At 49.3% G+C, this 25,169-nt stretch overlaps 1 protein-coding gene across 1 annotated transcript in view; it reads left to right on the forward strand.

The window, feature by feature from the left end:
• Window positions 1-25,169, forward strand: part of GNB1L (G protein subunit beta 1 like) — a 152,922-nt gene that overhangs the window by 87,329 nt on the left and 40,424 nt on the right. The window contains exons 2-4 of the mRNA XM_036750597.1: window positions 12,007-12,147; window positions 12,938-13,063; window positions 23,913-24,078. Coding sequence (XP_036606492.1) covers window positions 12,032-12,147; window positions 12,938-13,063; window positions 23,913-24,078 — 408 coding nt within the window. The 5' untranslated portion in view covers window positions 12,007-12,031. The remainder of the gene's footprint in view (window positions 1-12,006; window positions 12,148-12,937; window positions 13,064-23,912; window positions 24,079-25,169) is intronic.

Genomic DNA, 25,169 nt, shown 5'->3' on the forward strand with positions numbered 1-25,169 from the left:
GATGGGACACCTGCAGCCTTAAGGCCACATGTGCCCTTCTAGATCCTTAAATGAGGCCTGATTCAGCCAAAATGCCACATTTAAGGATCTACAAGGCCACAGGTTTCCCATGCGTAGGCTCAAGTATAGCATAATCCAGCCAGGACAGACACTAGGAAGAGGTGACTGTCATCAGCCAAGGTAGCTTTCATGGTCTGTGGGTGGCCATCCCTTGCTATGGCCTCATGCTTCTAAGACTAGCCGGTCTCCTCCAAGTTTTCTCTCTTCATTCCTGCCTCTGGTCTGAGAGGCCCCCTTCCCCTCCCCCCCATACTTCCCACCCATCTAAATCCTACCCAGCCAGCAAGGCCCAGCACCTTTCCATAAGCCCTTGTCTGACCATTTGGGGGCTCATTGGGGTTCCTTTGGGTGCTTTGCAGGCTGATGAGGAAGGAGAAAAGCCTGTTGGGGCTGGGATGCCTGTATCATCCATTTATACATATTATTACATATTACTGTTATTCTGTCACTTATCTGTTACTCTGTTAACGACTACATCATTTACGTAGTCCATTCTGTTATAAATCTATCAGCAGATATCCTGGGGTGAGCTGGAAGGTACAGGGTCTCGGTGCTCAGTAACAATCCTGAGGCATTTGGGAGTTGACACCTGTTTCCTGTTCATGTCAGATAACAAGCATCCCAGACATGAGGCTCTGCCATGAAATGTCGGAGGCACAGGGGTGACCCGGCACCCAGGCTTTGGCAGACCAAGCCTGCCTTGGTCCTGTGCAGCCAGTGACGTCCGTTGTCTTTTCCCTCCAATGAAAAGGGAGGCCTGAGGAGGGACTTGGTGTGGAGCAGAGGGGTAAGACCAAGGGGCAGACCCAGAGGGCGGCTGACATTTTTACTGAGTAATTCTTTAATCTCGCTTTACTTTGGGGAGAATGGCACCTGGTAGGCCAGGAATTTCCAAAGAATAACAGAGACTTCACATATTTGGTCAGGAGCACACCTGGTTGTGCTGAATGCTCCGCAGTAATAATTATGTCTGCGCACCTGCTCGCCCAAGTCAGCCAGACATGCCCAGGGAGATTTATTTCTGATGTACCTGGAAATCTCTTTCCTACTCTTACTGACTCTGAGGGTAAACACATACAAAAAGGCCAGATGACTGTTAAAAAAACACCCCCCAGATCCCTTTGCTCCAGCTGTCGGGAGTCGCAGATTCCGCAAGAGGGAAAGGGGGGTGGGGGCAGCATTTTAATAACAATCTGTTTGGGGTTCAAAGTGTGATGGAAATGCAGATGACTGGAGTGGGAAGAAGAGAGTTGCTGGAATTTTTCCTGTGGGAATCTGTTAACATTTTGAAGCTTCAGAGAGGTTGTTGGAAGGTAATCTTTCTGACATTTACATTCTTCAAGTGACAATTATTAATTGAAATCTATGCTGCAGGGACGGTCCCGCCATCTTGCTGAACAAAATTGAAATGACTTCAGAAGATATCTTCTGCTCTGTGCTGTTCTCACCCCCAAGCAGCACCTTCTAATGGATATTGATGGCTATTTTTAAGGGGATTGATTCCCATGTTCACTGAAAATCATGCCTTGTGCTTCCAGCCTCTGGGCAGATTTATAATAGAATGTCTGCATGAGAGACTGGCGTGTGGGACGTGGAGGGGGTGCCGTATGTGATCGTAGACACATGACCCTGTGTGAGCATTTGCATGAGATTTCCTGCATGTGTCTGTGTGTGAGAATAACAATATCTCTGCTTTTTTTACTCAGTCAAACATTTATTAGATTTCCAGTCGGGGAAAGATGTTTGGGGGCAGCTCAGTGGTGCGCTGGAAAGAATGTTGGGCTGGGAATCAGGAAGACTCATCTTCTTGAGATCAAATCCAGCCTCAGACACTTCCTAGCTAGGTGACCTTAGGCAAGTCACTTTACCCTGCCTCAGTTTCCTCATCCGTAAAATGACTCGGAGTAGGAAATGGCAAACCACTCCAGTGCCTCTGCCAAGAAAACCCCACGTGGGGTCATGGAGAGTCGGACATGCCTGAGCAACAACCACTTTGGGAGGGAGAGAGGCGCTAGCATCCATTCCTTGGGGTCAGGAGAAGCTTCCTGTAGAAGACGGTTCTCAACCTGAGACGTGAAAGAGGTGAAGGATTCTGAAAGGTGGAGGTGAAGCAGGAGAGCGTTCCCGGAGTGGGAAGCGGTGCGTGCAGGTCATGAAGCGTCTCAGGGGCAGCAACGGTCCATCAATGAGGAACCATTTTTAAGGGCCTCTGTGTGCCAGGCACTGTGTTTGGCGCTGGGGATACAAGAAGAGGAGCTTACAGTTTCATGGGGGAGACGTGTCAACAAATCCATACAAATGCAAACTCTGTACAGAATAAGTAGGAAATCACTGAGAGAGGGAAGGCACTGGAATGAAGAGTGGTGGGGGGAGGCTTCCTGGAGAAGGTGGGATTTTAGTTGGAAGCTGAAGGCAGCCAGAGAGGTCAGTAGTGGAAGCACAGGAGGGAGAGCATTCCTGGCATGGGGGACGGCAGAGCCAGAGCCGAGAGATGGAGGGTCCTGTTCATGGAAGAGCCAGGAGTCCAGGGGCACTGGGCCAAAGAGTCCATGTTGGGGAAGACTGGAAAGGGAGGAGGGGCCAGGCTATGGAGGGCTTTAAAGGCCAACCAGAGCACAGATTTGATCCTGGAGGCCATAGGGAGCCACTGGAATTTGAGTAGGTGGTCAAGCCCTTTGGTGGCTGGATGGAAGATGAACTGGAGTGGGGAGAGACTGAGGCAGGTTGGCTCCTCCCGTCCCCCCAGCAGCTGTTGCAGTGGTCTGAGTGTGAGGTAATGAGGGTCTGCACCAGGGCGGGGCCTTGTCAGAGGAGAGAAGGACCAGAGATGGTGCAAAGGTAGAGTGGACAGGCCTTGTGAGAAGCAGTGAAGAGCTGAGACGGCTCCTGGGTTGAGAACCCGAGGGCTGGGAGCGGGGCGGTGCCCTGGACAGTCACAGAGAAGGAGGCCAGTTTGACTGCATCCTGGAGAATGAAAGGGAAAAAGTGTACGTGAAGGCTAAAGAGGTCGGGCGGGCTGTTGTCCAGGCCCTTAAATGCTAACCAGTGTATTTGATACTGGAGGTGATAGGAATCATTGGCACTGAGTGAGTGGTCAGACCCTGTGCTTCTTGGCCAGTTGTTAGAGTGGGAGAGGCTTGAGGCAGGGAAGCCAGGTAGCCAGCTCTTGCTGTGGTCCAGGTGAGAAGTGAGGCAGGACATGAACTGAGATGGTCAATTTGTGAAGGGAGAGAAGGGGGTGAACACGAGAGAAGTCGTGGCCATAGAATTGGCAGGACTTGGAGACCGATTGGATTTGTGGGGCAAACAAGAATGAGGAAGTGTGGGTGACCCCAAGATCACAAAGCAGGGGCCTGGAAGCATGGTGGTGGCCCTGACAGAAAGTGGGATGTCTGGAAGCAGACAGGGTTTAGATAAAAAGTGGAGTTTTGTTTTGGGCATGTTGAGTTTGAGACCTGCCAAGACTTCTAGGAGGCATAGAGGTCTGAGAGTCATCTGCAGAGCAGGGATTGTTGAACCCAGGGGAGCTGAGCACCCAGGACAGAACCTTGGGCAACCCGTGTTTGACTTAGAAAACCACAAATTAACCTTCTCAGTATTGGCGTTTCCCAATTCCCTCTTGGTCTGGTTCAGGCCCTTCAGGAATGGTGCTGGCCTTGCCAGTTTGGCCCTTCTGATTTGGATGACGAGCTAACAAGGAAGACTGAGGAGCTGATGGAGGGGCGGGAAGAGCACCGGGTGAGAGCCGCCTCATGAAAACCTGGAAAAGAGGGAGTGCCCAGGAGGGAAGGGCGATGGGCAGTTATCTGCAGCACTGATGGGAGGCTCGGCCTTTTCTGTAGTAGCCTAATTTTTAACCAGTGCAGTCCTGTTGCCTTGGAGGCAGCATTTCCAGGACAGCAGCACAGAAGGATTAAATATAAATTAAAATTCTGTTCTGATCTTCTAAAAACAGTAACAGGACCAGAGCACAGGCTGGCCTCCATCTTTGTAGTTCTCAGGGGCAACGCTTTTCATTCAACTCCCAAGCTTTGGGTTTGTCCTGAGGCCAAGGTGCCTATGGATTTAGTAGGCTCATCACTTGTCCTTGAAACTGGGCTTAGCAAAGCCGGCTCCTTGAGTGGGTTGGGGGGTGGGGGAGCAGAAAGCCATGGAATGGGGGATGGTCTCTTGGCCCTGTGCCTCTTCTGCTCTGGAATTGTAGGATCCGCCGTGTCATGGGTGTGTTCTCTTGGTCATGCTCAGACCTTTTGACTTCTTTCTGGAGGGAGGGGGCAGGACTTCCCGGGCCCTCTGAGTGTCCTTGGCAAATTTGAGTAGGAGGCCACAGATGAAATGAATGAAGGAAGGAATGAACCAGAGGGAGATTTGGGGAGTGGCATCAGGCAGTGCCAGCCTTTCCTTTTGATGCGGCACATGGAAGCCCTGGTTGGTAGAACTGAGCAGTCTTGAAAGTACCCAGGCAGGGCCATGTTGACTGACAGTTCTGGGGGCTTTGGTTGTCCTGTACACATTGAGGGGGTGGGGCAGATCAGCTATTCTTGTAACTGACTTTCTCTGTTTGTCCATCAAGCTTCCTCAGAAGAGAAATGCATTAACTCATCAGCCTTGTTTCTCGAGCCAGCATCAGGCACGATATGTCTGTCTGTGGGTCTTAAGCTCCTCTTTGGGCCTGACTGCACTATGGTCCCTGTAAGGACACGCACTGTTCCCGGTGTTTTAAACCCTTCACTCTCCTCATGTACAGACTTTCCGTGTGCTGGTGAAACCTGCCATTAAAGCCTGCCTGGCTAATCCTCAATCACCTCTGAGCTGACGCCTCCCTCTGCCCAGATGCCTCCTCTAGGTCCTGGGTTGGGTGGGCCATGGGCCACGGGCAGTCAGGCATGGCAGGGTTAGACCGAGGGTGTTTGTCGCATCAGAAGTGTCTGGGGAGGTGGCCAAGATGGCAGAGAGCTTCCCTAACAGGCGGCTTTGTCTTCGATGAGTCAGGGAAGACCCGGGCTTTACGCAGTCTGGTGTCCCAGTTAGTGCCAGGGTCAGCCAGCACCGATTAGACACCGTGCTAAGCACCAGGGATACAAAGAGGCAAAAAACAAACAGCTCCTGCCATCTGGGTGCTCCCGGCCTGATGGGGGAGACAGTATCTAAACAAGCTCTGGGCAGAGTGTAGACACACTGTGTGCAGGATGCATTAGAGGCTGTCTCAGAGGGAAGGCATCAAGCTTAAGGAGGACCTGGAGAGATTTCTTGCCCAGGGTGGACAAACTGAGGCTTGAAGGCAGCCAGGAGGCTGAGATGAGGAGGGAGAGAGCACCAGGTGGGGGGTGGGGCAGGGGAGACAGCCAGGGGAAAGGCCTGGAGTATCATATAGAGACTGAGGTGTAGGAAGGGGCTTTGAACACCACACAGAGCACTTTCTGTTTGATGCTGTAGGGCATAGGGGACCACTGAGCCACTTTTTGAGTAGAGGGGTGATATAGTCAGACCTGTGTTTTAGGAAGGTCAGTTTGACAGCTGAGTGGGGAGGGTGATTATCACAGTAGTCCAGACAACCCAGGCTGTGATCCCTAGTTTGATGTTTACTAGCTGTGTGGCTTTGGGCAAGCCCCCAGCCCTCTCTGGGTCTCAGCTTCTCTGTCTATAAAGAAGCAGGTTGGACCAAGGAGTCTTCACAGCACCTTGCTGCTCCATCTGCTATCAGACCTATCAGTGAACAGCTGGGTATGAGCCGGTCCTTCAGGTGGGAAGCTTCAGCTGTCCCCTCACTCCTGCTCCAGAGGGTTCAGGCAGTGTCTCTGGGTGTCCATTTTGCCTTTCGAGCGTGGTGTTTCTCTCCTTGGGGTAAAGACTGGGTTATTACAAGGGAACTTGGTTGTTACAACAACGCTTTGGTGGCATGCTGGTCTTGCATGGTCTTGGTGGGGGGAGGGAGTTTATTTTACACATAATACCTCACTCTCTTGCTCTAGAGATCAAGAAAAAAAATTGTTTTTAATTTGGTACCTATTAAACTCACTCAGGGTCACCCAGGAGCCCCTAAAGTTTCTTTCAGGCTCCTTTTTTGTGGACTAGTAGATTTCCGTTTTCCCCAATACTGTGCTGAACGATGTGCTTGTAAACACCCCCCTTGTTTAGGAGACAGGGAGATGACAACATGAGGCCCCTCTCTCCTTTTCCCAGGGAATGATGGAGCCGAACAGCTTCTGCCACCATCTCCCGCTGAGGACGTCCCTCCGTCCTCCTTCATGTCCTCCCTCACGTCCTCCCTCAAGCACTTTAGCAGAGTTTTGTCTGCTGAGACATCGGTAAATGGCTGCTTGATTGAGACCTGTTGAGTGACGTCTGTCTCAACCAAAGGCCTCTTCCCGTTCAGCCTTCTGACTCCACACTGTGGTGCAGGGCTGAGAAGACACTGGGCGGAAGGAGAGGAGTGGAGGTGACTGGACGAGCATGACAGCTGATTTCACAGGAAAATCGGTAGAGCTCAGGCTGTGAGAAAGATAACTTGCACCTTAAAAGGCCTTTTGAAGCGAACGTCCTGCTTGGGAAGAATGCCAGATGGACAGACACACGGAGAGGCGGGCCCTGTGCTCAGAGCAGGCCCCTGGTTCTGTACATATGGCTCGGCCCAGTGAAAAGAGTGAGCGCCCACAGGTTCTAGGGGGACCATCTCCAGGTGGATGGCTAGTCTAGAGCCTCTACCTGCCTGGAACAAAGGGAGAATTGTTTTTTAAAAGATTTTAAAAGATTGAACTGATACATATTAGTTAAAGCAGCCCAGGATTATAGGCTATAGATTGGTCAGGAACCTTAGAGATTGCCTTATCCAACCTCCCACCCATTTTAATAGGTGAGAACATGGGATAGCCATACAGTGAAGTGACTTGTCAAAATTCAAACCCAGAACCTCTGACCCCCAGTTCAGTGTTTAACCTCTCCAGGAAAGTACGTAGCCCTCAGTGAAAAATTCAGAAAAGGGGTCATCTTCTTACTAGTGACTTTTGGGATTTTTCTAGAAATTATTGGAGATCTGTAAGGCAAGGGGGTACCCCAACAAATGTGTGAGATTGGGGGGAGAAGGCTGGTGCTCAGTGGGATGGGAAAGGAGGAGCTTGGAGGGCAGAGGGTCCTGGTGAAGGTTCCTGTGAGCTGCCCATGTGGACCAGCGGCGAGCCCAAGCCCAGGGACCAGCCTGGGATGTTTGGCATCTCTGCTCATCATGGACTAGAAAATCCACCCTCTTATGTGGAAAGATCATGTGTCAGTTGAGCTTTATGTTAGTAAACCTAGCTCTGACTGCTGCCACTCACCAAGGGATCTGGGAGAAGGACTGCTAAGCTTGTTCTCTGTGTCTGTCTCTGTTCAGCGAATAGGTCTCCTAAAGAAGTGAGTCAAGGGCTGGCCCATCCTCTTTCCTCGCCTTGCCTTCCCTCTCCTCTCCTCTCCTCTTCTCATCTCTGCTCTCCTCATCTCTCTTCTCCTCTCCCCTGCCTTCCTCTCTTCCCCTCCCCTCCTCTCCTCTCTTCTTTTCTTCTCTCCTCTCTTCTCCTCTCCTCTCCCCTCCCCTACTCTCCCCTCCCTCTTCTCCTCTCTCTTCCTCAAGGAATCTCCAGTTTATCAATGTCCTTCCTAAAGTGTGGCTGCTAGAACTGGACACATCCAGATGTGATCTGACCAGGACAGAGTTTAGTGGGACTGTCATTTCCTTATTCCTAGAAATTGTGCCTCACCCTTTTCTTTTTGACGTTTAATTTTTTTCCTCAATTACATGTAGATAAAATTTTTTTAATATCCATTTAAAAAAATTTTTAAGTTTCAAATTCTCTCCCTCCTTCCTTTCTCTCCCCCTTTCCTGAGACAATAAACAGTTTGGTACAAGTTATACATGTGCAGTCTTGCAAAAAATATTTCTATATTAGTCATGCTGTGAAAGACGACACAGACCAAAAAAAAACCAAGAAAAATAGAGTTAAAAATAGACTGCTTCGATCTGTATTCGTATTCCATCAGTTCTGGAGGTGGGTGATATTTTTTATCCATGAGCCCTTTGGAATTGTCTTAGATCCTTGTATTGCTGAGAAGAGCTAAGTCCTTCACAGTGGACAATCATATAATATTGCTGTTACTTGGAACAGTGTTCTCCTGGTTCTACCCATTTCACTCTGCATCAGTTCATGTAAATTTTTCTGCATTTTTCTGAAGTCCGACAGCTCATCCTTTGTTACAGCACAGTGATAGTACTCCATTAGAGTCATATAGCACGACTTGTTCAGCCGTTCACCATCTGATGAGCATCCCCTCAATTTCCAATTCTTTGGCACTGGACTACAAAACCACAAAAAGAACTGCTGTAAATATTTTATACATATAGGTCCTCTACCCCCCCCCTTTTTTAATCTCTTTAGAATATAGACCTAGTAGTGGTATTTCTAGATCAAAGGGTCCGTTTGATTGCCCTTTGGGCATAGTTCCAAATTGCCCTCTGGAATGATTAGATTGATTCATAAGTCTACCAACAATGCATCAGTGTTCCATTTCCCCCACATCTTCTCTAACATTTATCATTTTCCTTTTCTGTCGTATTAGCCAATCTGATAGGTATGAGGTGGTACCTCAAGAGTTGTTCAATTTAAATTATGCCTCTCTTGAAGTGGCTTGACATTGCCTGCCACGTCAGTTTGACTCATCGCTAAGCTTGGAGTCCATCAAGACTGCACCTCCCCCTCCCCCATTTTCAGATTAATTCTCTCTGGTCACACTTCTTTTATCTACTTGTAAAATTGGTTTTTTGAATCCAAATGCAAGACTTTATATTTTCCTATATAAATTTCATCTTAAATTGGGCTCAGTACTTTAGATAATTTTTTTTGGATTCTGAGCCTGTCCATCCAGTACACTGACTGTCCTTTTCAGCTTTGTGTCATCTGCAAATGTGGTGACCCTGCTATTTATGCCATTACTTCAGTCATTGATATAGTGGTGGTAGTGGTGGTAGGAGGAGGAAGAGTGGTAGTAGTAGTGGTGGTGGTAGTGGTGGCAGTTGGTGGCAGTGGCAGCAACAGCTGTGCGAGGCACCGTGCTAAACACCTTACAATTATTACCATCTCCATTTTACAGCTGAGCAAACTGAGTCAAACAGAGGTTAAAGCTCTGTTTGTTACAGACCAGAGTTACAAAGCTCATCTGTTCCTGTTTTACCAGTGCTGTTACTGTCTGCATCTTGCCATAAAATTGCCATAGGGAGTCTACCGAAAGTGCCAGGGGCCTTTCTCTGGATATCGAGGAATTCCAAGGGTGTACATGGAGCACAGGGACTGTCTGCCAGTCACTCTTGTTCTTGGCAGGTAACTAGCCTCTCTCCCTCCCTCTCTCTCTCTCTCTCTCTCTCTCTCTCTCTCTCTCTCTCTCGTCTTTCTGTCTCTTGTCTGTATTTCTCTGTCTCTGTCTGTCTCTGTCTCTCTCTTTCTCTGTCTCTCTGTCTTTCTCTGTCTGTCTCTCTGTCTTTCTCTGTCTCTCTGTCTTTGTCTCTCTCTCTCTCTCCCTCTCTCCCTCCTCTCTCTCTCTCTCTCTCTCTCTCTCTCTCTCTCTCTCTCTCTCTCTCTCCCTCTCTCCCCTCCCCCCCTCTGTCTCTCTGTCTTTCTGTCTTTTGTCTGTATTTCTCTGTCTCTGTCTGTCTCTGTCTGTCTGTCTCTGTCTCTCTGTCTTTCTCGTCTTCCTCTGTCTTCTCTGTCTCTGTCTTTCTCATGTCTCTCTCTCGTTCTTCTCTGTCGTGTCCTCTGTTTCTCTGTCTCTGTCTTTGTCTCTCTCTCTGTCTCTCCCTCTCTCTCCCTCTCTCTCTCTCTCTCTCTGTCTGTCTCTCCCTCTCTCTGTCTGTCTCTCTCTCTCCCTCTTTCTCCCTCTCCCCCCCCTCTCTCTTTCTCTCTCTCTCATTGGGTGATAGATGGTCCCACTATTCTCTGCCTCCATCAGACTTCACGTGGAGCATAGAATTCAGTTCTGGGCACCACATTTTACCAATGAGATTTTTCACATTGTCTTCTACTTTTTTCATTGTTTTGGTTTTGTTTTATTGCTTTTTGATTTCTCATAAAGTCATTAGTTTCTATTTGCTCCATTCTAAATTTTAAGGAATTATTTTCTTCAATGAGCTTTTGGACCTCCTTTTAAATTTGGCTAATTCTGCTTTTTAAGGCGTTCTTCTCTTCATAGGCTTTTTAGACCTCTTTTACCATTTTAAGGTGTTATTTTCTTCAGCAATTTTTGTGTCTCTTTTACCAAACTATTGACTTGTTTCTCGTGATTTTCTTGCATCCCTCTCATTTTTCTTCCCAATTTTTCCTCTGCTTCTCTCACATGATTTTCAGAATCATTTTTGAGCTCTTCCATGGCTTGAAAACAAACAGTTCCTATTTTTCTTGGAGGCTTTGCATGTAGGAGCTTTGACTTTGTTGCCTTCTGAGTGTGTTTTTTTGATCTTCTTTGTCACCATGGTAACTTTCTATAGTCAGTTTTTTCCGTGTTTGCTCATTTCCCCAGCCTATTAGTTGACTTTTAACTCTCTGTTAAAGTAGGGTTTCCCAAGCTTTAGGGGTTTTGTGCAGATATTTTCAGAGATACTTCTAGGGATCTATAAGTTTTCATTTCTTCCAAGGTGGTATGATCTAAGAAGAAATGCATTTACTACTCTCCTGGCCTGTGCTCTGTTCTGTGAGTGACCACAAGTGCCCTTTTCTGCCCTGGACCTGTAAGGAGGGTCCCACCTCCACAAGCTTTGGTGGGCTGGTGCTCCTCCTCATCCTGGGACCGCAGCCCAGATCCAAGTATGAGCAAAGCAACAGAGTCCTGCTTCAGTGCTAGCAGAGAGACCCCTGTAATCTCCTCCTGACCAGTTGTTTGACCCTCTTATTGTCTGTTGGCTGAGAGCTCCAGAAGCAGCCACTGCGGCTGCCGATTCAGTGACTCCCAAGGCTCCTGCTTTGCTGTGGCCCAGCCTGTGCTGGACTGTGCTCTTCTCTTACCCAGGTGTGACAGACCTTTCCTGCTGACCTAACAAGTTGTCTTGGGCTGGAAATTTGCTTCACCCTATCTTTTTGTGGGTTCTGCTGTTCTAGAATTTGTTTAGGGCCGTTTTTAAAGTTATTTGGAGGGGTTTTGGGGGTGAGCTCAGGCAAGTCCCTGCCTTTGCTCTACCATCTTGGCACCACCTCTCCCTGAAGTGGGCACCACATTTTAAGGAGGAAATACATAAATAAGAGAGTATCCCAAGAGCAGCTAGTCTGCTGTAATAAGTTCTCAAGTCTGTGTCAGATGAAAATTGGCTTAAAGACCAGAGGTGTTTAACCAGGAGCAGACAGGACTGGGGAGGACCTGATATTGGGCTTCAGGTATGTGAAGGGCCATCACAGGGACGAGGGATTAGTAGTGTTTAGTCTAGGGGCTAGACCTAGGAACAGTTGGAAGTTGCATAGAGGCAAATTTGGGCTTGACATCAGGACAGACTTCCCAAGGAGAGCAGTCCCAGAATGGAATGGGGAGTCCTCCTCCTTGGAGAGGTGAATTTCAGAATGGGATGGGGGTCCCTTCTCCTGGGGGAGTGGAGCTTCAGAATGGGATGGGGGCCTCCTGGGGGAGGGGAGCTTCAGAATGGAGTGGGGGGCCTCCTGGAGGAGGGGAGCTTCAGAATGGGGTGGGGAGCTCTCTTCGGGGAGGGGAGCTTCAGGCAGAAGCTGGAGGACACTTGTCAGGGATGTTATGGGGGCTTTCCTTCTACATGCAGGTTGGACTAGGTCATTATTGAGTTCCTTTCCAGCTCTCAAATTTTGTGATTCTGTGACCAAAAAAGAAGAAACCATGTCTTCTTTCAAAGGGCTTGTGAGAAGAGGAAGCTTTAAGCAAAGGTGGACAGAAATAAACATGTAATTTCGTTCTTTCTTTCTTGAAAAGGTGATCGTGGATTTGTCTCCTAGTCATGGCTCTCCCCCCTCCTCCACCGCAGTTTGTGCTCCGAGGTTCCCAGTCAGCAGTAAATACCTTGCATTTCTCCTGCAGAAAAGAGGCCCAAAGCCCCCCGCTGCTGTTCTCTGGGTAAGTGACACCTCTGATTTCCGACCAATGGGAAAGCAGTCAATCTGAATTGTGATGGACCTTTTCTGTTGGAAAATACTTTTGTTATCTTTAAATATACACAGTAACTGAAAGCTAACCAAGTACTGGTGAGTAGAGGGCCTTCTAACCTGGTTTAATGAATAAATAAGAGTGCTTGGTAATTGGCATTCAGTTGTATGTAAATGGCTGTTCCTGAAGTATTTGAAAAGCACTTTGTTCGTTTAAGTAGAATTAAAATTCTCCCTCTGCTCTGGATTTCATTTTAAATTTGAGAGGCCTGGTGGTGCTGGGAAAGGAGCTAGAAACTTGACCACTGCCAAGATGGACACAATGGACATGATCTTGGGCAAGAGCCTTCCACCCTCTCAGCCCGTTTCCTCATCTGAAAATTGAGGATTGTACTACTTGTCCTGCTTTGCCAATTGGGTGATTATGAGGAAGGCACTCTGCCAGGCTGGAGGCTCCGTGCTTCCTCAGGCCCATGGGGACTGGTCACTCACTGCGGCAGGTCTTCCTCAGAGGTGAGGGCAGTACAGACTAGAGAGAAGTGAGCGTCCTGTACAGCTGGATGGCCCCTTTGGGGTTTGAGATGGCATCTTTGTTCACGAGCACATTAGATCTCATTTCCATCATCTGCCACATTATAAGGAGGCCACCTCTTTCTGCATAGTCGTGGTCTCTGGATCCCAGGGAATTTTTAAAAAGGGGGGTGGGTGGAGCAACCACACTTGTAGGGGAACTAAAACAACATCTGGGTATTGCTTGACAGGTCACTCAGTGGACTGATACATGTCTGGAACCTGCAGACTCGAAGAGCAGACACCATCCTGGATGGCCACGCGGGGCAGTCTGTGTATTGGGTGAAGGCTCTGGAAGATCAACACCTACTCCTCAGGTGAGTCAAGGGGCTAAACAGAAGGATACCTGATTCTGGATTCTCCTTCTTAGGCTTTCAGAACAATGTGCCTCAAAATTATCTTTCAAGCCTCACTCACTGAACATTCCTCTGAGTCCTGTATGATGTGATCCAGCCAAATGGACCATCTCTCTGTTTCTCACACACAATATATATTTCCCATCTTTGTGCCTTCACACTGGCCATTCTCCGTGCCTGGAATGCCCTCCCTCCTCGCCTCCACCTCAATTAATTAACTAAAGCCAATAAGATGAATATGTCAGAGAAAATGCTGACCAGCATCTGAAATCATTACGTCTCTAAAGACCCTCCCCCCGCCCAAAGAATGATTCCATAACAACTATAAGCAGGACTCAAAGGAAAAACATGGATTTTCTACGCAGACCACATAAATACTCATAAAAAATGAAGCAAGAGCTAAAAATAAAATAAAAGCTCCTGAGGGAAGATTTTGAAGGAGAATTAATATCTTAGAAGAGAAACTTTAAAAAGTTTACCCAAAAAATGGACTCCCTAAAAACTAGAATAGACCTAAGAGAAATCAATAATTCCATGAGGTAGCAAGAAATTTTAGAACACTATCAAGATATTGAAGGAAAAAAAGGATAAAATGTAAGATATCTGATTAAAAAAAAACCAAAACCTGTCCTGGAAAGCGGATCGAGGCAAGATAATTCAAGAATCATTAGTTTCTCTGAAAACCATGATTAAAAAAAAAAGCCCTGGAAATTATATTTCAAGATATTATCAATGAAAACGTCCCAGATCTATTAGAACCAGAAGTCAAAGTGAAGATATAATCTACCGATCATCTTTTGAAAGAAACCCCGAAGGGAAAAGTCCCAAGGAATGCCATAGCCCAAATCCAGCACTTCGAAAAAGAAAATGCTACAGGCATCCGGAAAGAAGCAGGTCAAGTACCAAAGAACCACAGTCAGGATGACGTAAGACCTGACAACTTCTGCCTTAAATGAGAGGAGATCTTGGAATACAGTAATCCCAAGGGCAGAAGATAGAGGCTTACAATCAATGATAACTTACTTTGCTATGTTTAATATAATCCTATGGGGAGGATGAATTTTTAGTGAAGTAGAGGGCTCTTAAGCATTTCTGATGAAAAGACCAGAGCTGATTAGGAATTTTGAGATGCAAATACAAGACTCAAAACAAAACCTAGAAAGATTAATGTCTTTGAGCAATTGAAAGGGAGGGGAATAAGCATTTATTAAGTACCTCCTATGTGCCAGACCCTGTGCTTTACAAATAATATCTTGTTTGAGCCTCGCAACAACCCTGTGAGGTAGGTACTGTTGTTATCCCAATCTCACAGTTGAGGAAACTGGGAGTTTAGGATAAAGTTTAAGCGACTTGCCAAGGGTCAGTCTTCCTGACTCTGGGTCCAGCATCCTGCTATGGAATGGACTATATGATAATAAAGGGCTAACATTCTTAGGGAGAAGAAGAAACAAGTCTCTCTTCAGAACCTCAGTGCTCTTAATGCAAAGGTATTGAGGGAGTTAAATGAGAAAAATGGAGATCCTGGGGTTGGATTGGTTCTTCTTTTTAGAGTTTCAAGCTGGAAAGGGAAGAGAGGGAAGAAGGAATCCGTTAGGGTAGAAAAGAGAAAGAAGGGGATGGAACTTGCAGTTTCTCACAGATGGGGTACAGGAGCAGAAGAGTATGCAAAGCTGGAGGAAGGGGCAGGGCACGTGGGCAGTAGATTCACCTCACTCTTAATTGAGATGGACAGAGGACTGAACGCACACTCAGTCTGGTGTGGAAATATATAGCAGAGAAGAAAACAGGGATGAGGAGAAGGAGGGGGCAGCCCAGGTCAGAAAAGTGGAGTGGGTTAAGGCTTTCGCGCCAGTCAGTATTGGTATTGGGCCCATGAGTAGCCACAGCATTGCTGAACTGGGTGAGACAGGGAAATCCAAAGTCTTCCCTCTGCCAAAAAGACAAAATAGGTGATTTTAAAGAAGCCTGGGGAGTTTATACTGATGATGCAGAGAGCAGAATGAGGAGAACGGTTTATACAAGAAAAGCAACGTCAAGAGAAACAACTTTGAAAGACTTCTGAACTCTGATCAGTGATGTGGCCAGCCAAGTCTCCAAAGGTCCTGTGATGAAGCATGCTACCCAGCTCCTGATATAGAGGTGACGATAGATGCAAGGTGGAGAACGAGACAAGCCCAGAAGGGGATGAATTCTTGGTGGTCCTGGCTGCCTCTCCTACATTGGAAGCTCTGGGAGAAGTTGGCCGGTCAGAGGAAGGGGCCACAGGGCTGAGCATGAGAAGGCCGGGGGTGAAGAAAGTTAAGGAGAGTCAGGATTGGAGCCTGGGGCGGCTAAAACACGGAGGCCGCCTCGGCTTGGTGGTTTTCTTGTTCTGGCCTTCCCGTGTGTAATAGACTTGCTCTTAGTGAGAAAGGACTCCATTCCCCAGGACACCTGGGCTCAGGGTATCAGTGCTGTTTGAGGGAGAACAAGAGAGCCACTTCCAGTGGGGCCGGGGGCCACGGCCCAGCTGGTGCCTGAGTGTCTCTGTTGGAGTAGAAGGAGTGCCTGAGACGCAGCAAACTGAGAGCCCACAATTGATTGAACATGAGGGCCTTCCTGGAGGGCCCGAGCCCCCGAGGCCTATGAGACCACAATCCAGCCCGTGCCTTTTCTCGTCAGAGTCCTGAACTGGGGAAGAACATCATTCCTAAACTACCCTGGGGGAGGAAACAAAGCTACTCATCGGAGGATGCAGCCTAGATTTATTTGGTTGCTTTACTCCTCATTTCCATCCTAATTAAATGTTTTGCTCTTTCACCTTTGACACCGGCTGTGGATCTTTCAAACCCTTTTCATAAGTTGTGGACAAGGACCTTATGCAGCTCAAATGTCACAGGCCCTTGGTCAGGGCTTGTCGATTGGCTGATTGAGCTAGTCCAACGCCACTGTCTCTTGGGGGGATTTATCACGTCAATGCAGGAGAGGCCTAGCACTCTGCTTTTTGGAGGCTGAGAGGCCTGTGTCTTGTAGGCATGTCCAGAGCCACCTTCCTCCCTCCTGGTCCTCCAGGCTTGGGCCCTTGCCGCACAAATCTGGTCTGGTGCTTTTTTTCCACCACAGACATGACCTCTCTCCTATGCCCCCTTCATTCCATGCTTGTGTGGCCACCGCCACCTTGGTCGACCCTGGGCCTCCTCACCCCCATCCAGGTCATTGCTGTCCTCCTTGTTGACCTCCTGTCCTCCACTCTCTTCCCACTGCAGGCCGTTCTCTACACTCAGCTGTCCTACTGATCTTCCTAAAGCACAGGCCTGACCGGATCGTCCCTCCCCCACTCAATAAACTGTGGTGGCTCCCATATAAAGTCCTCTGGCCTTGCAAGCTCTTCATAGCGTGGTCCTGCTTCTCCAGTCTCTTTATACCTTACTCCTGTCCACATACACTACAGTTCAGCTCCACTGACCTCCATCTCCAGACACCCTGCCTTTGCCCTGGCTGTGCCTTCTACCTGGAATGCTCTCCCTCCTTACCTCCCTCCTACCCCCTGATGCTAGTGCCTCCCTCTGAAGTCACCTTCCATCTTGTATGCACCCTGCTGTTTATATCTCTTCTCCCCCAGGGGAATGTGAGCCTTCCTTTGTATCCCTGAACCTTAGCAACATGCCAGGCACACCATAGACACTTAATAAATGCTTGTTTATTGAACTCAAAAGAGGAAACTAAAGGACAGGAATTGAACCCTGACCTTCGGACAGACTCTAGCCCCAGCTCTGTCTTACTTGTGAAGGTTGGTCTAGTTTTATTTCTAGAAGAGGAAACGGAGGCCAGAAAGCTAGCCAGGAATCCTCATGAGGAGCCAGGCTGAGATCTCCGCCTTCTGTCCTGGGCTGTTCCCATGATGCCTTGGTGGCTGTCAGGCCTGGGACTGGGGTGGGGGGTGTAGGGTTGGACTTCAGGCCAGAGAGGAGGGGGAGGGGACAGGGTAGAAGGTCAGTGCTGAGCCTGGCTTCCATCTGTACGTGCTTCACATGGCGGTCAGAGCATGTCCCTCCCGCCCTTGTCATCAGGTTCCAAGGAGAGGACATTCCTGTAGACTGCTTCACAGGCCTCCAAGCGCAACAGAAATGTTAGCTAATTATAACTTACAAAAAGAGTTTTCACAAGGTGTATCATTCTCCCCATGACACAGATGAGGATACTGAGGCTTAGAGAGGAAAAAGGGCTTGGTAACAGCGACCCAGCTCATAAGGATGTGGGAGGGCCAGCATTCTAAGCCTGGTCTCCTGGCCCCCAGCGTAGACTCTTTCTTACCCCTGGTGTCTCTCACACACATGGCCTTAATACGTGCCCTACGGGAGACACCACAGTAAGAATGATTAGAGGCCGGGTGAGTGCTGTGGGATGTTAGACAGAGTACAGGAAGGGCCCGGGCCACTGGCATCTCCTTGGTCTGTGCTGGAGAGAGCAGACGGTTCCTCAGAGGAGCGAGGATGGGGCACCCTGGTCTCTGGGCATGGGCCTGTCCAGGCCTGCTTATCATGGGAAGGCATCACTGCCAGCCTAGCTGCTGGGGCTCCTGTGCCTAGTGTTCTCAGGGCCTGCACCAGCTCCCTTAAAAGGCCAGAACTGGAGCAGAGTTAGGGCATGGCCTTGCTAGGATATTAACACTGCTTTGCCCTCGGCGTCTGCTGCACTGACTGGTGGCTCCTCCGCCTCCCGCCCTGGGGCTGCCCCCATGACAGATGGGGGACCCCCTTTCTTTTTTCTCCCCCTAACTGCTGATACCTCCAGCTCAGGCCCCCCTAGTGCTCTTTTCATAACAAAACTGCAAGGCGCAGGCCTTGTTAGTGTCATCCCCATTTTACCGGTGGGTAAACAAAGTCACTTGTCATACCTGGCTCAGGAGAACCAAGTTGGAAACTGTAGGAGGCAGAATTCAAACCCAGGGCTCTCCTGACGCTGAGGCCGGGGCTCTTTCCACTACATTTCAGGGCCTGCCTCACTTTACAGACTGCTCAGGGATTCTGTGCTGAGTGAACAGGTGGCTGAGCATCTGCCAGCTCCCTCAGGGTGAAAGAGGTGGGGCGGTCCTCACATAGTTGGTAGAGCCGGGAAAAGGCCCTCCCTCCAACCTCTGCCCAGGGATACCCAGGTTTAGAGAAAGGAGGTGATTGTGGACGTCCTGAACCAGTCTGTGCTTCCTGCCCCCAGGGCACCAGTGGGCCTGACTTATACCACCTGAACATCCTGGCTGTGTGCCCGCAGCTGCCTCTGATGTTACTGTCTAGAAAATCGGTGCTTCTGTTGTCAGTGAGTGGATACCTTCAGTAGTGAAAGTCTTCCTCCATGTCTAACCCTCATTTCTTCTCAGTCTTCATGACCACATCTTTATCCACGTCAGACCCCCTCACTCCAGGTATCCCCCAAGGTGGCATTCCCCCAAGGCTCCATTCCAGCCTCGCTTCTTGCTGCTCCGTACCTTCTTCAGTGTATAGATACGTTCCTATATATATATCTAGGCATGTTTACATGTGTCTTCTCTCTCTGACCAGACTTTAAGCTTTGTTCATGCAAGGAGGAAGAGCTGATAGACAAAAGACCCAAAAAGGGTATTTGAGGGAGAGCGTATGGTGAGGAGGGTCAGCCACAGGCTCGGAGCCAGAAGAATATTGGGGAGCCATCCATGAAGGCAGAAAAGGAATGGGCCCAGCAGGGAAGAGGAGAACCAGGATCATCGGCCTGGGGGCCCAGAGGCCAGAGAGAGAGAGGGAGGCCTGAGGTGTACGAGCACGCCTGAGGTGTAGGGGCACACCAGGGCTCCAGACTAGGAATCAAGAAACCTAAGTTGAAGTCTTGGCTACGTGACATCAAGTCTGTTTCCTCTTCTTTCTGGGGCCTGGAATAGACCTCATCCCTGGCCTTTGGGGAGGCTTTGACGAGGGACGACCCCAAGGATGGAGCGGTGGCCCGTTGATGTCCAGGTAGTCTAAGATAGGATGTAGTGATAGGTGCATTTGGAGCTGGCGGGAGGGCCATGCCCAGAGGAATCATCAGCGGTTCAACCTCAGAGTGCCCAGAGGTCTTGAGTGAGGGCCCAGCAGGCTGTGCTTGGGCCGAGCTGGCTCCCTCTTTGGACAGTAAGTTGGCCATTGTCCTCCCTGTGAAGTGCGTACCTTCCCCTTTCCCAGACCACCCCCGGTCTGCGTCCTTGCTCCCACCCCCGCCTTTCTTCAGTGGTTCATCAGCACTATTGTTGCTGTCTGCCCTTCAGCTCTCCCAGCACAGGGGCCCCTCCTCTGCTGCTTGCACATGCATGCACCTCCCCCATCTGCATCACCCCTTCCTACCATTATTCAAAATCTCCTCTCCCCTTCTCAGCTGAACTCCTGGAAAAAGCCATCCATCTCCATGATTCAGCTTCATCTCCTCTCCCTTTCCTGACCCCTCTGCTTTCCTCCCATGTCACTCAGCTGAGACTGCCCTCCTTCTGGACCTCTCCGATGCCACTGACACTGTTGATCGCTGACGCCCCATGGGTTTTCATGACCCGCTTCTCTCTTGGTCTTCCTCCATCACCAGTCTTGATTCCTTCTCAGTCTCCATGGCTCAGTCTTGATCCACATCAAACCCCTTCACTCTGGGCGTCCCCAAGGCTCAGTCCCTGGTGCTCTTCATTGTTCTGTCTGTAGTCCTCTCACTGGATGATCTCATCAACTCTCCTGAGTTTGGGTTTCCCTACACAGACGATTCTCAGATTTATCTGTCCATCCCTAATCGCTCCCCAGAGCCCCCGCTCCGTATCCCCCTGTTTACATTTCTAGCTGGATGTTGTCTAGGCAGCTCAGACTCAACATCTGCAAAGCAGAATGTTTGATCCTTCCCCCAAACCCTCCCCTTCTGACCTTCTGTGTTACCATTGAGAGGACCACCATCCTTCCTGTCCCCCAGGTTCAGAACCTCCAGGTCATCCTCAGCTCTTCGTTCTCACGCCCTATGTGCAATCTCTTGCTGAGGCCTGTTGATCGCACCTTCTCAGCATGGCTTCTGGGTGCCCCCTTCTCTCCTCTGCCCCTGCCCTCACCCTGGATCAGGCCCACATCCCCTCACGCCTGGTATTGTGGGGGTGGGGCTCAACCACTGGCTGTACCACGTGTCTGGGGCGTCCCTGTGCCCTTTACCAAGAATGCAAACCCCAGTGTTTGAGGGGTGACTGAATGACTCTTGGAGCACATGGCCCGCCCCAGACATGCACCTGCAGGCAGGGCCTTGTGCTTAAGTGCCAAGTGTGGAGGCTCAAGTTCTCTGCGAGATTAAACCTTTGGGAACAAATATTTGGAAAGCGGTCACCCCGGTGGGTGCGGCGGTTCTGCTGGCCCGACGGGGTGGAATGTGCACATGGCATGTGCCAAGGGCCATCGGCCACAAGTGCCCATTGTCCCACCGCAGGAGGGGAGATGGGGCTGCTCGGTCAGACCAGCACTTGGAGGGTGACTCAGCCCTCTTGGCATTTGTCGAGTGGGGCTCAGCGGCCTTGGAATGTTCAGGTGTGGTCAGGTGGTCCTAAGAAACGTGTCTGGGTGTTGTGTGCCTTCTGAGTGGATCACATCCCATTCGTTAGGAATCCAAGTGTCTGAAAGCCAGGCCTTTTTAAAAGGGATATCCTTCATAAAGTACCTTTGTAGTCAGTGCCTGGAACCCCAGCGGTCACCTTTCACCAGTTGCCGTGAAACATGGTGCCTCAAAGGGGCCAGGGAAAGAATGGTGGCCTTGGAGTCATGGAGCCCAGCTTGGAGCCAGGTTTTAGAGAGGGGGAAACCAAGGCTCAGAGAAGGGGCAGTGAGCTGCCCAGCATCTCCCAAATCTTAAGTGGCAGAGTCAGCATTCAAAACTAGTACCTTCAGCCTTCCACCTCCTCTACCACACAGTCACGAGAACTGAGTTCAGATTCTGACAGAGATGCCCACGGGCGAGTCAGGTAATTGCAAAGACTCAACTTCCCCATAAAATGACATGGTTGTTTTTGTCCCCCCAACCTCCCAGGGTTGTCATGAGGAGTCCGACTCCTACAGCCATGCCATGCATGTTATTAAGGAGTCGTTAAGATCCTGGCCTCATTTTGCAGATGGGAAAAGTGGCGTAGTGGATAGAGTGCCAGGCCTGGAGCCAGGAGGACCTGAGTTCAAATGTGACATCAGACTACTGTGACCCTAGGCAAGTCACCAACCCTGTTTGCCTCAGTTTCCTCATCTGTAAAGTGAGCTGGAGAAGGAAATGACAAACCCCTGCAGTATCTCTGCCAAGAAAACCCCAAATGGGGTCACAGAGAGTCAGATACGACTAAAAATGACTCAACAACAACAGAGGCTTCACAAAGGTTGGAATTGGGATCAAAGTTCAGCCCGGGCTCCACTTCCCCCTTTGGGTCATGTCCCGGATAAAGGCGGCCAGTGCTCGGAGAACTCACCAGAGCCTGTGCCTCCTCACCCTTTGCTCCTCCTCACCCTTTCAGGAAGGTCCGGCTGGCAAGGGTCTACATGCAGAAGGACTTTCTGTGGAGGATGGAGCCAGCCACTCAGCAGAGAAGGCCGATCAGCGTCTGAAGTGGAGGCTGTGCACAGGAAGGGCTGGGGCAAGAAGATGTTTTCGGAGCAGAAGCCAGGGGGTTTGGGGCCAAGCGGCATGTACCAGAAAGAGGACTCATGGCAGATGAAGGGGGAGGGTCGTTCCAGGAGCCCCAGGCTCAAAGAGGAGGAACTTCTGTTTCTGGGACACTTTATGGTAATAGACGTCATCTCACAATATCTTCCCAGCAACCCCAGGGGAGCCAGGGAAGCTCTGGGCATCAGCTTCTCCATCCTTAAAACCAGGGGGTTGCTCCTCTCAACAGAGAAGTGATGGATTGGAGACACAGAATGAGACGAACATTTTTGGATGAGGCCAATGGGGGGGATTTGTTTTGTTTGGCTGTGCATCTCTGTTAGAAGAGTTTTTTCTTTTTCCGTTGGGCAGGGACGTGTAAGGGAGAGAAATAAATGCCTGTTAATTGAAAAAAAATGTAGTGAAAAAAAATTAATCTAGAGAGTTGGCCCAGATGATCACTGCAATTCCTTCCTGTCCTGACAACTTGTGAGTCTGTCAGGATGAGGAAAATGAGGAATGCAGAGGGAAAGTAATTTACCAAGGCCGTCCATAGATGAGGGGAATGATAGAGCTGGGAAACAAGCCCACCTGTTCTTTTGACAAGTCCGGTGTGTTTTCTGACATCAGTAGAGCCATTTTATGGATGAGAAAACTAGAGGGCCTTCTCTTTGTAGACAGAGGTCTCACACCTGCACGCTGACAGATACAGAGCCAGCCTTTCTCCTGAGCTCCAGGCACATGGCACCAGTTGTCCATTCACTGTTTATAACTGGATGTCCCCCAGGCTTTTCAAATTCAACAAAGCCAAAATGGAACCCATATTTTCCCCTCTACATCCACTCCTCTTTCAGACTTCCCTGCTTTCCCTACTTTCCATCCAGTAACTCAGGGTCATAGGGTCACCCTCAGCTCCTCATTCTCATCCCACAGATCTGGTCACTTGCCAAATCCAATCTGTCACCGTGGCCACCACTCGAGCTCAGGACCTGGTTACCTTGCCTGATCAGTCTCCCTCCCCTAAGCCTCCTCACACACCAATGCATCCCTTCTTCATAGCAACCCTCAGAGAGAGGCAGTGGTGGGTGGGGAAACTCCGGCCTTAGTTTCTTCATCTTTACAATCGGAGAATTGCTCCTCATGACAGAGAAGTGGTACTTCTTAAGACCCATCCTTTGGTGACAGTGCCAAGGGATCTCCTTCACCAAGGGTCTTTATATCATTCCATGTATGACCTGGTACAGAGGAAAGGGGACAGGAGGACCAGGACAGTTTATAGAATGACCATCTTTTTAAGACCAACAACGTTGAAAGATCTGGGAGCTCTGATCAGCCTAATGGCCAGCCACAGTTCTGGAGGAAAAAAGACACTTCAGTTTGCTCTTTGAGTCCGTCACTTCTCTGTCTCAAGGCAGATAACATGTTTCAGTATGAGTCCTTTGGAATTGTGGTTGGTCATCATGTTGTCCTAGCGGCTAAGCCCTTCACAGTTGATGATCATGCAATATGGCTGTCACTTTGTCCAATGTCCTCCTGGTTCTGCTCACTTTGCATCCATTCACACGAGTCTTCCTAGGCTTTTCTGAAACTGTCTCCCTCATCACTTCTTACAACACAGCAGAATCCCATCCTAGTCACATACCACCACTTGTTCAGCCATTCCTCAATGGCTGGGCATCCCCTCCATGCCCAGTTCTTTGCCATCACAGAAAAAGCTGCTGTAGATACTTTTGAACCTCTAAGACCTTTTCCCTTTGCCATTGTTAAGTGAATCTCAAAGCTTTTCCTTCACCTGAGTTTGAATCCACTTGCTGGCTGTGCGCCCTTGGGGCGATTGAATTCTCCTCTGAACCTCAGTTTCCCCATGTGTAAATGGGAGTAATAATCCATGTACATCATATGTCACCGAGGAACACGCTTGGGCAGTGCCCACTGATGAATGGAGTGTGGCTGGAATGAGGTTTGTAACAGGATGTGGCCCTTCCAGATGTAGAAAATCCTGAGCCTTAAAAGCCAAATTCCATACGGAAGTATACTGTACCATACCGTACCATATTGTACCATACCATGCCATGCCATGCCATGCGATGCCACGCCATATCATACCATAATATACGGTAATATGATATAATATGAATATAATACGATACAGTACAATACAATATAATATAGATATTTTTAAATTCTGCAGCCAAGGACGAGACCTCAAGTTGTGTCTGTGGGACCTCGCAGAGGGCAGAAATGCCCCAGTGGATTCCCTGTCCCTGGACAGTGTAGGCTTCTGTAAAGGATCCGTCCTCACCGAAGGGACCCAAGGATGTTGGCTTCTGGCGGTGCCTGGGAAGGGCATGGATGAGGTAAGAACCCCAGCCCTGTGCCCTGACATGAGGGAAGCTGGACTATTGGAGTTCTTTACAGCCAGTTCAAAGTTAGGCCCCATCACACTTTTGCTGCAGAGGAGACCCTGCTTTCAAAAGGAGCCCTGTGCAAGTTGGAGATGCCAGGTGGAGACTGAAGCACTCTTCTGTTCTCTGTTTAGTGCTCATCAGCCTCCATTTTCCACTAGTAGTGAGTTTGTGGTCCATTGATACCCCCAGATCTTCTTTTTACACAAACACTGCCTAGTCTCTGACAATGGTGAACACTTCCGGGAGCTAAGGATTGAGGGTGAGCTAAGGAAGTGGAGGCCGCTTTGTTAAGATAGTTTTCAGAACCACTGATATCAGAGTCATTAAACCCAGTTATGTCTCTTGTCTCTTGAGGAATCTTGTATATTTCTGACACATGCATGGGAGACCCGTGGTTGAAGGGGGAGCATTTTTATAATGAGCAAGTGGGATGTGCCACAGGGTCTTCATCTCGCAGCCGGCTGTGTGATGGCAGAGGGGTCTGCCATGAAATGTCACTTGTGAAACCCTGCCTGGTCCCTTCTCTGTCCCTGATCAAGGCTGTCTTTGATGGGTGTGTGCAAATCATGCGTATAAAAATTGTACACAGATGAGAAAGTCGACGACAGGTGCATAGTCTCGCTGACACCTTCTTTTTTGGCAGTAATAAAATTTGTGATTTTTTTCCATACCTTTGGCTCTTCTCTTTCAGGCACCGTGAGGACTGCTCCTTAGTGTTCTCACGATTGTGTCCAAACAGACTCTTCTGTGTGTTCCTGGTCTAGCCCAGCTCCCGTTCCCATCTCGGTTTTCCTGTTTCCACAGTTTCTACCTACTTGCGCAGATGCCTGGATCTGACTGTAGAATCCCAGTGTCCTAATGGTGAAAAGAAGCACAGGAGTGACCCTTTGGCCCACCTTTCCTCTGTCCCTCCACTTTGTCATCTTCCTTCCAGTTTTATCTCTCAGCGCCTCTGAGATGGCCTTGCTTGCTTGAGTCTTTTGCCCAGCTGCTTTCCACTTTGCTTCTGCATTTCTCTCTGTCTCATGAGGACGGATCAT

Source organism: Trichosurus vulpecula, chromosome 1 (assembly GCF_011100635.1).
Source record: "Trichosurus vulpecula isolate mTriVul1 chromosome 1, mTriVul1.pri, whole genome shotgun sequence".
Lineage (NCBI taxonomy): Eukaryota > Metazoa > Chordata > Mammalia > Diprotodontia > Phalangeridae > Trichosurus > Trichosurus vulpecula.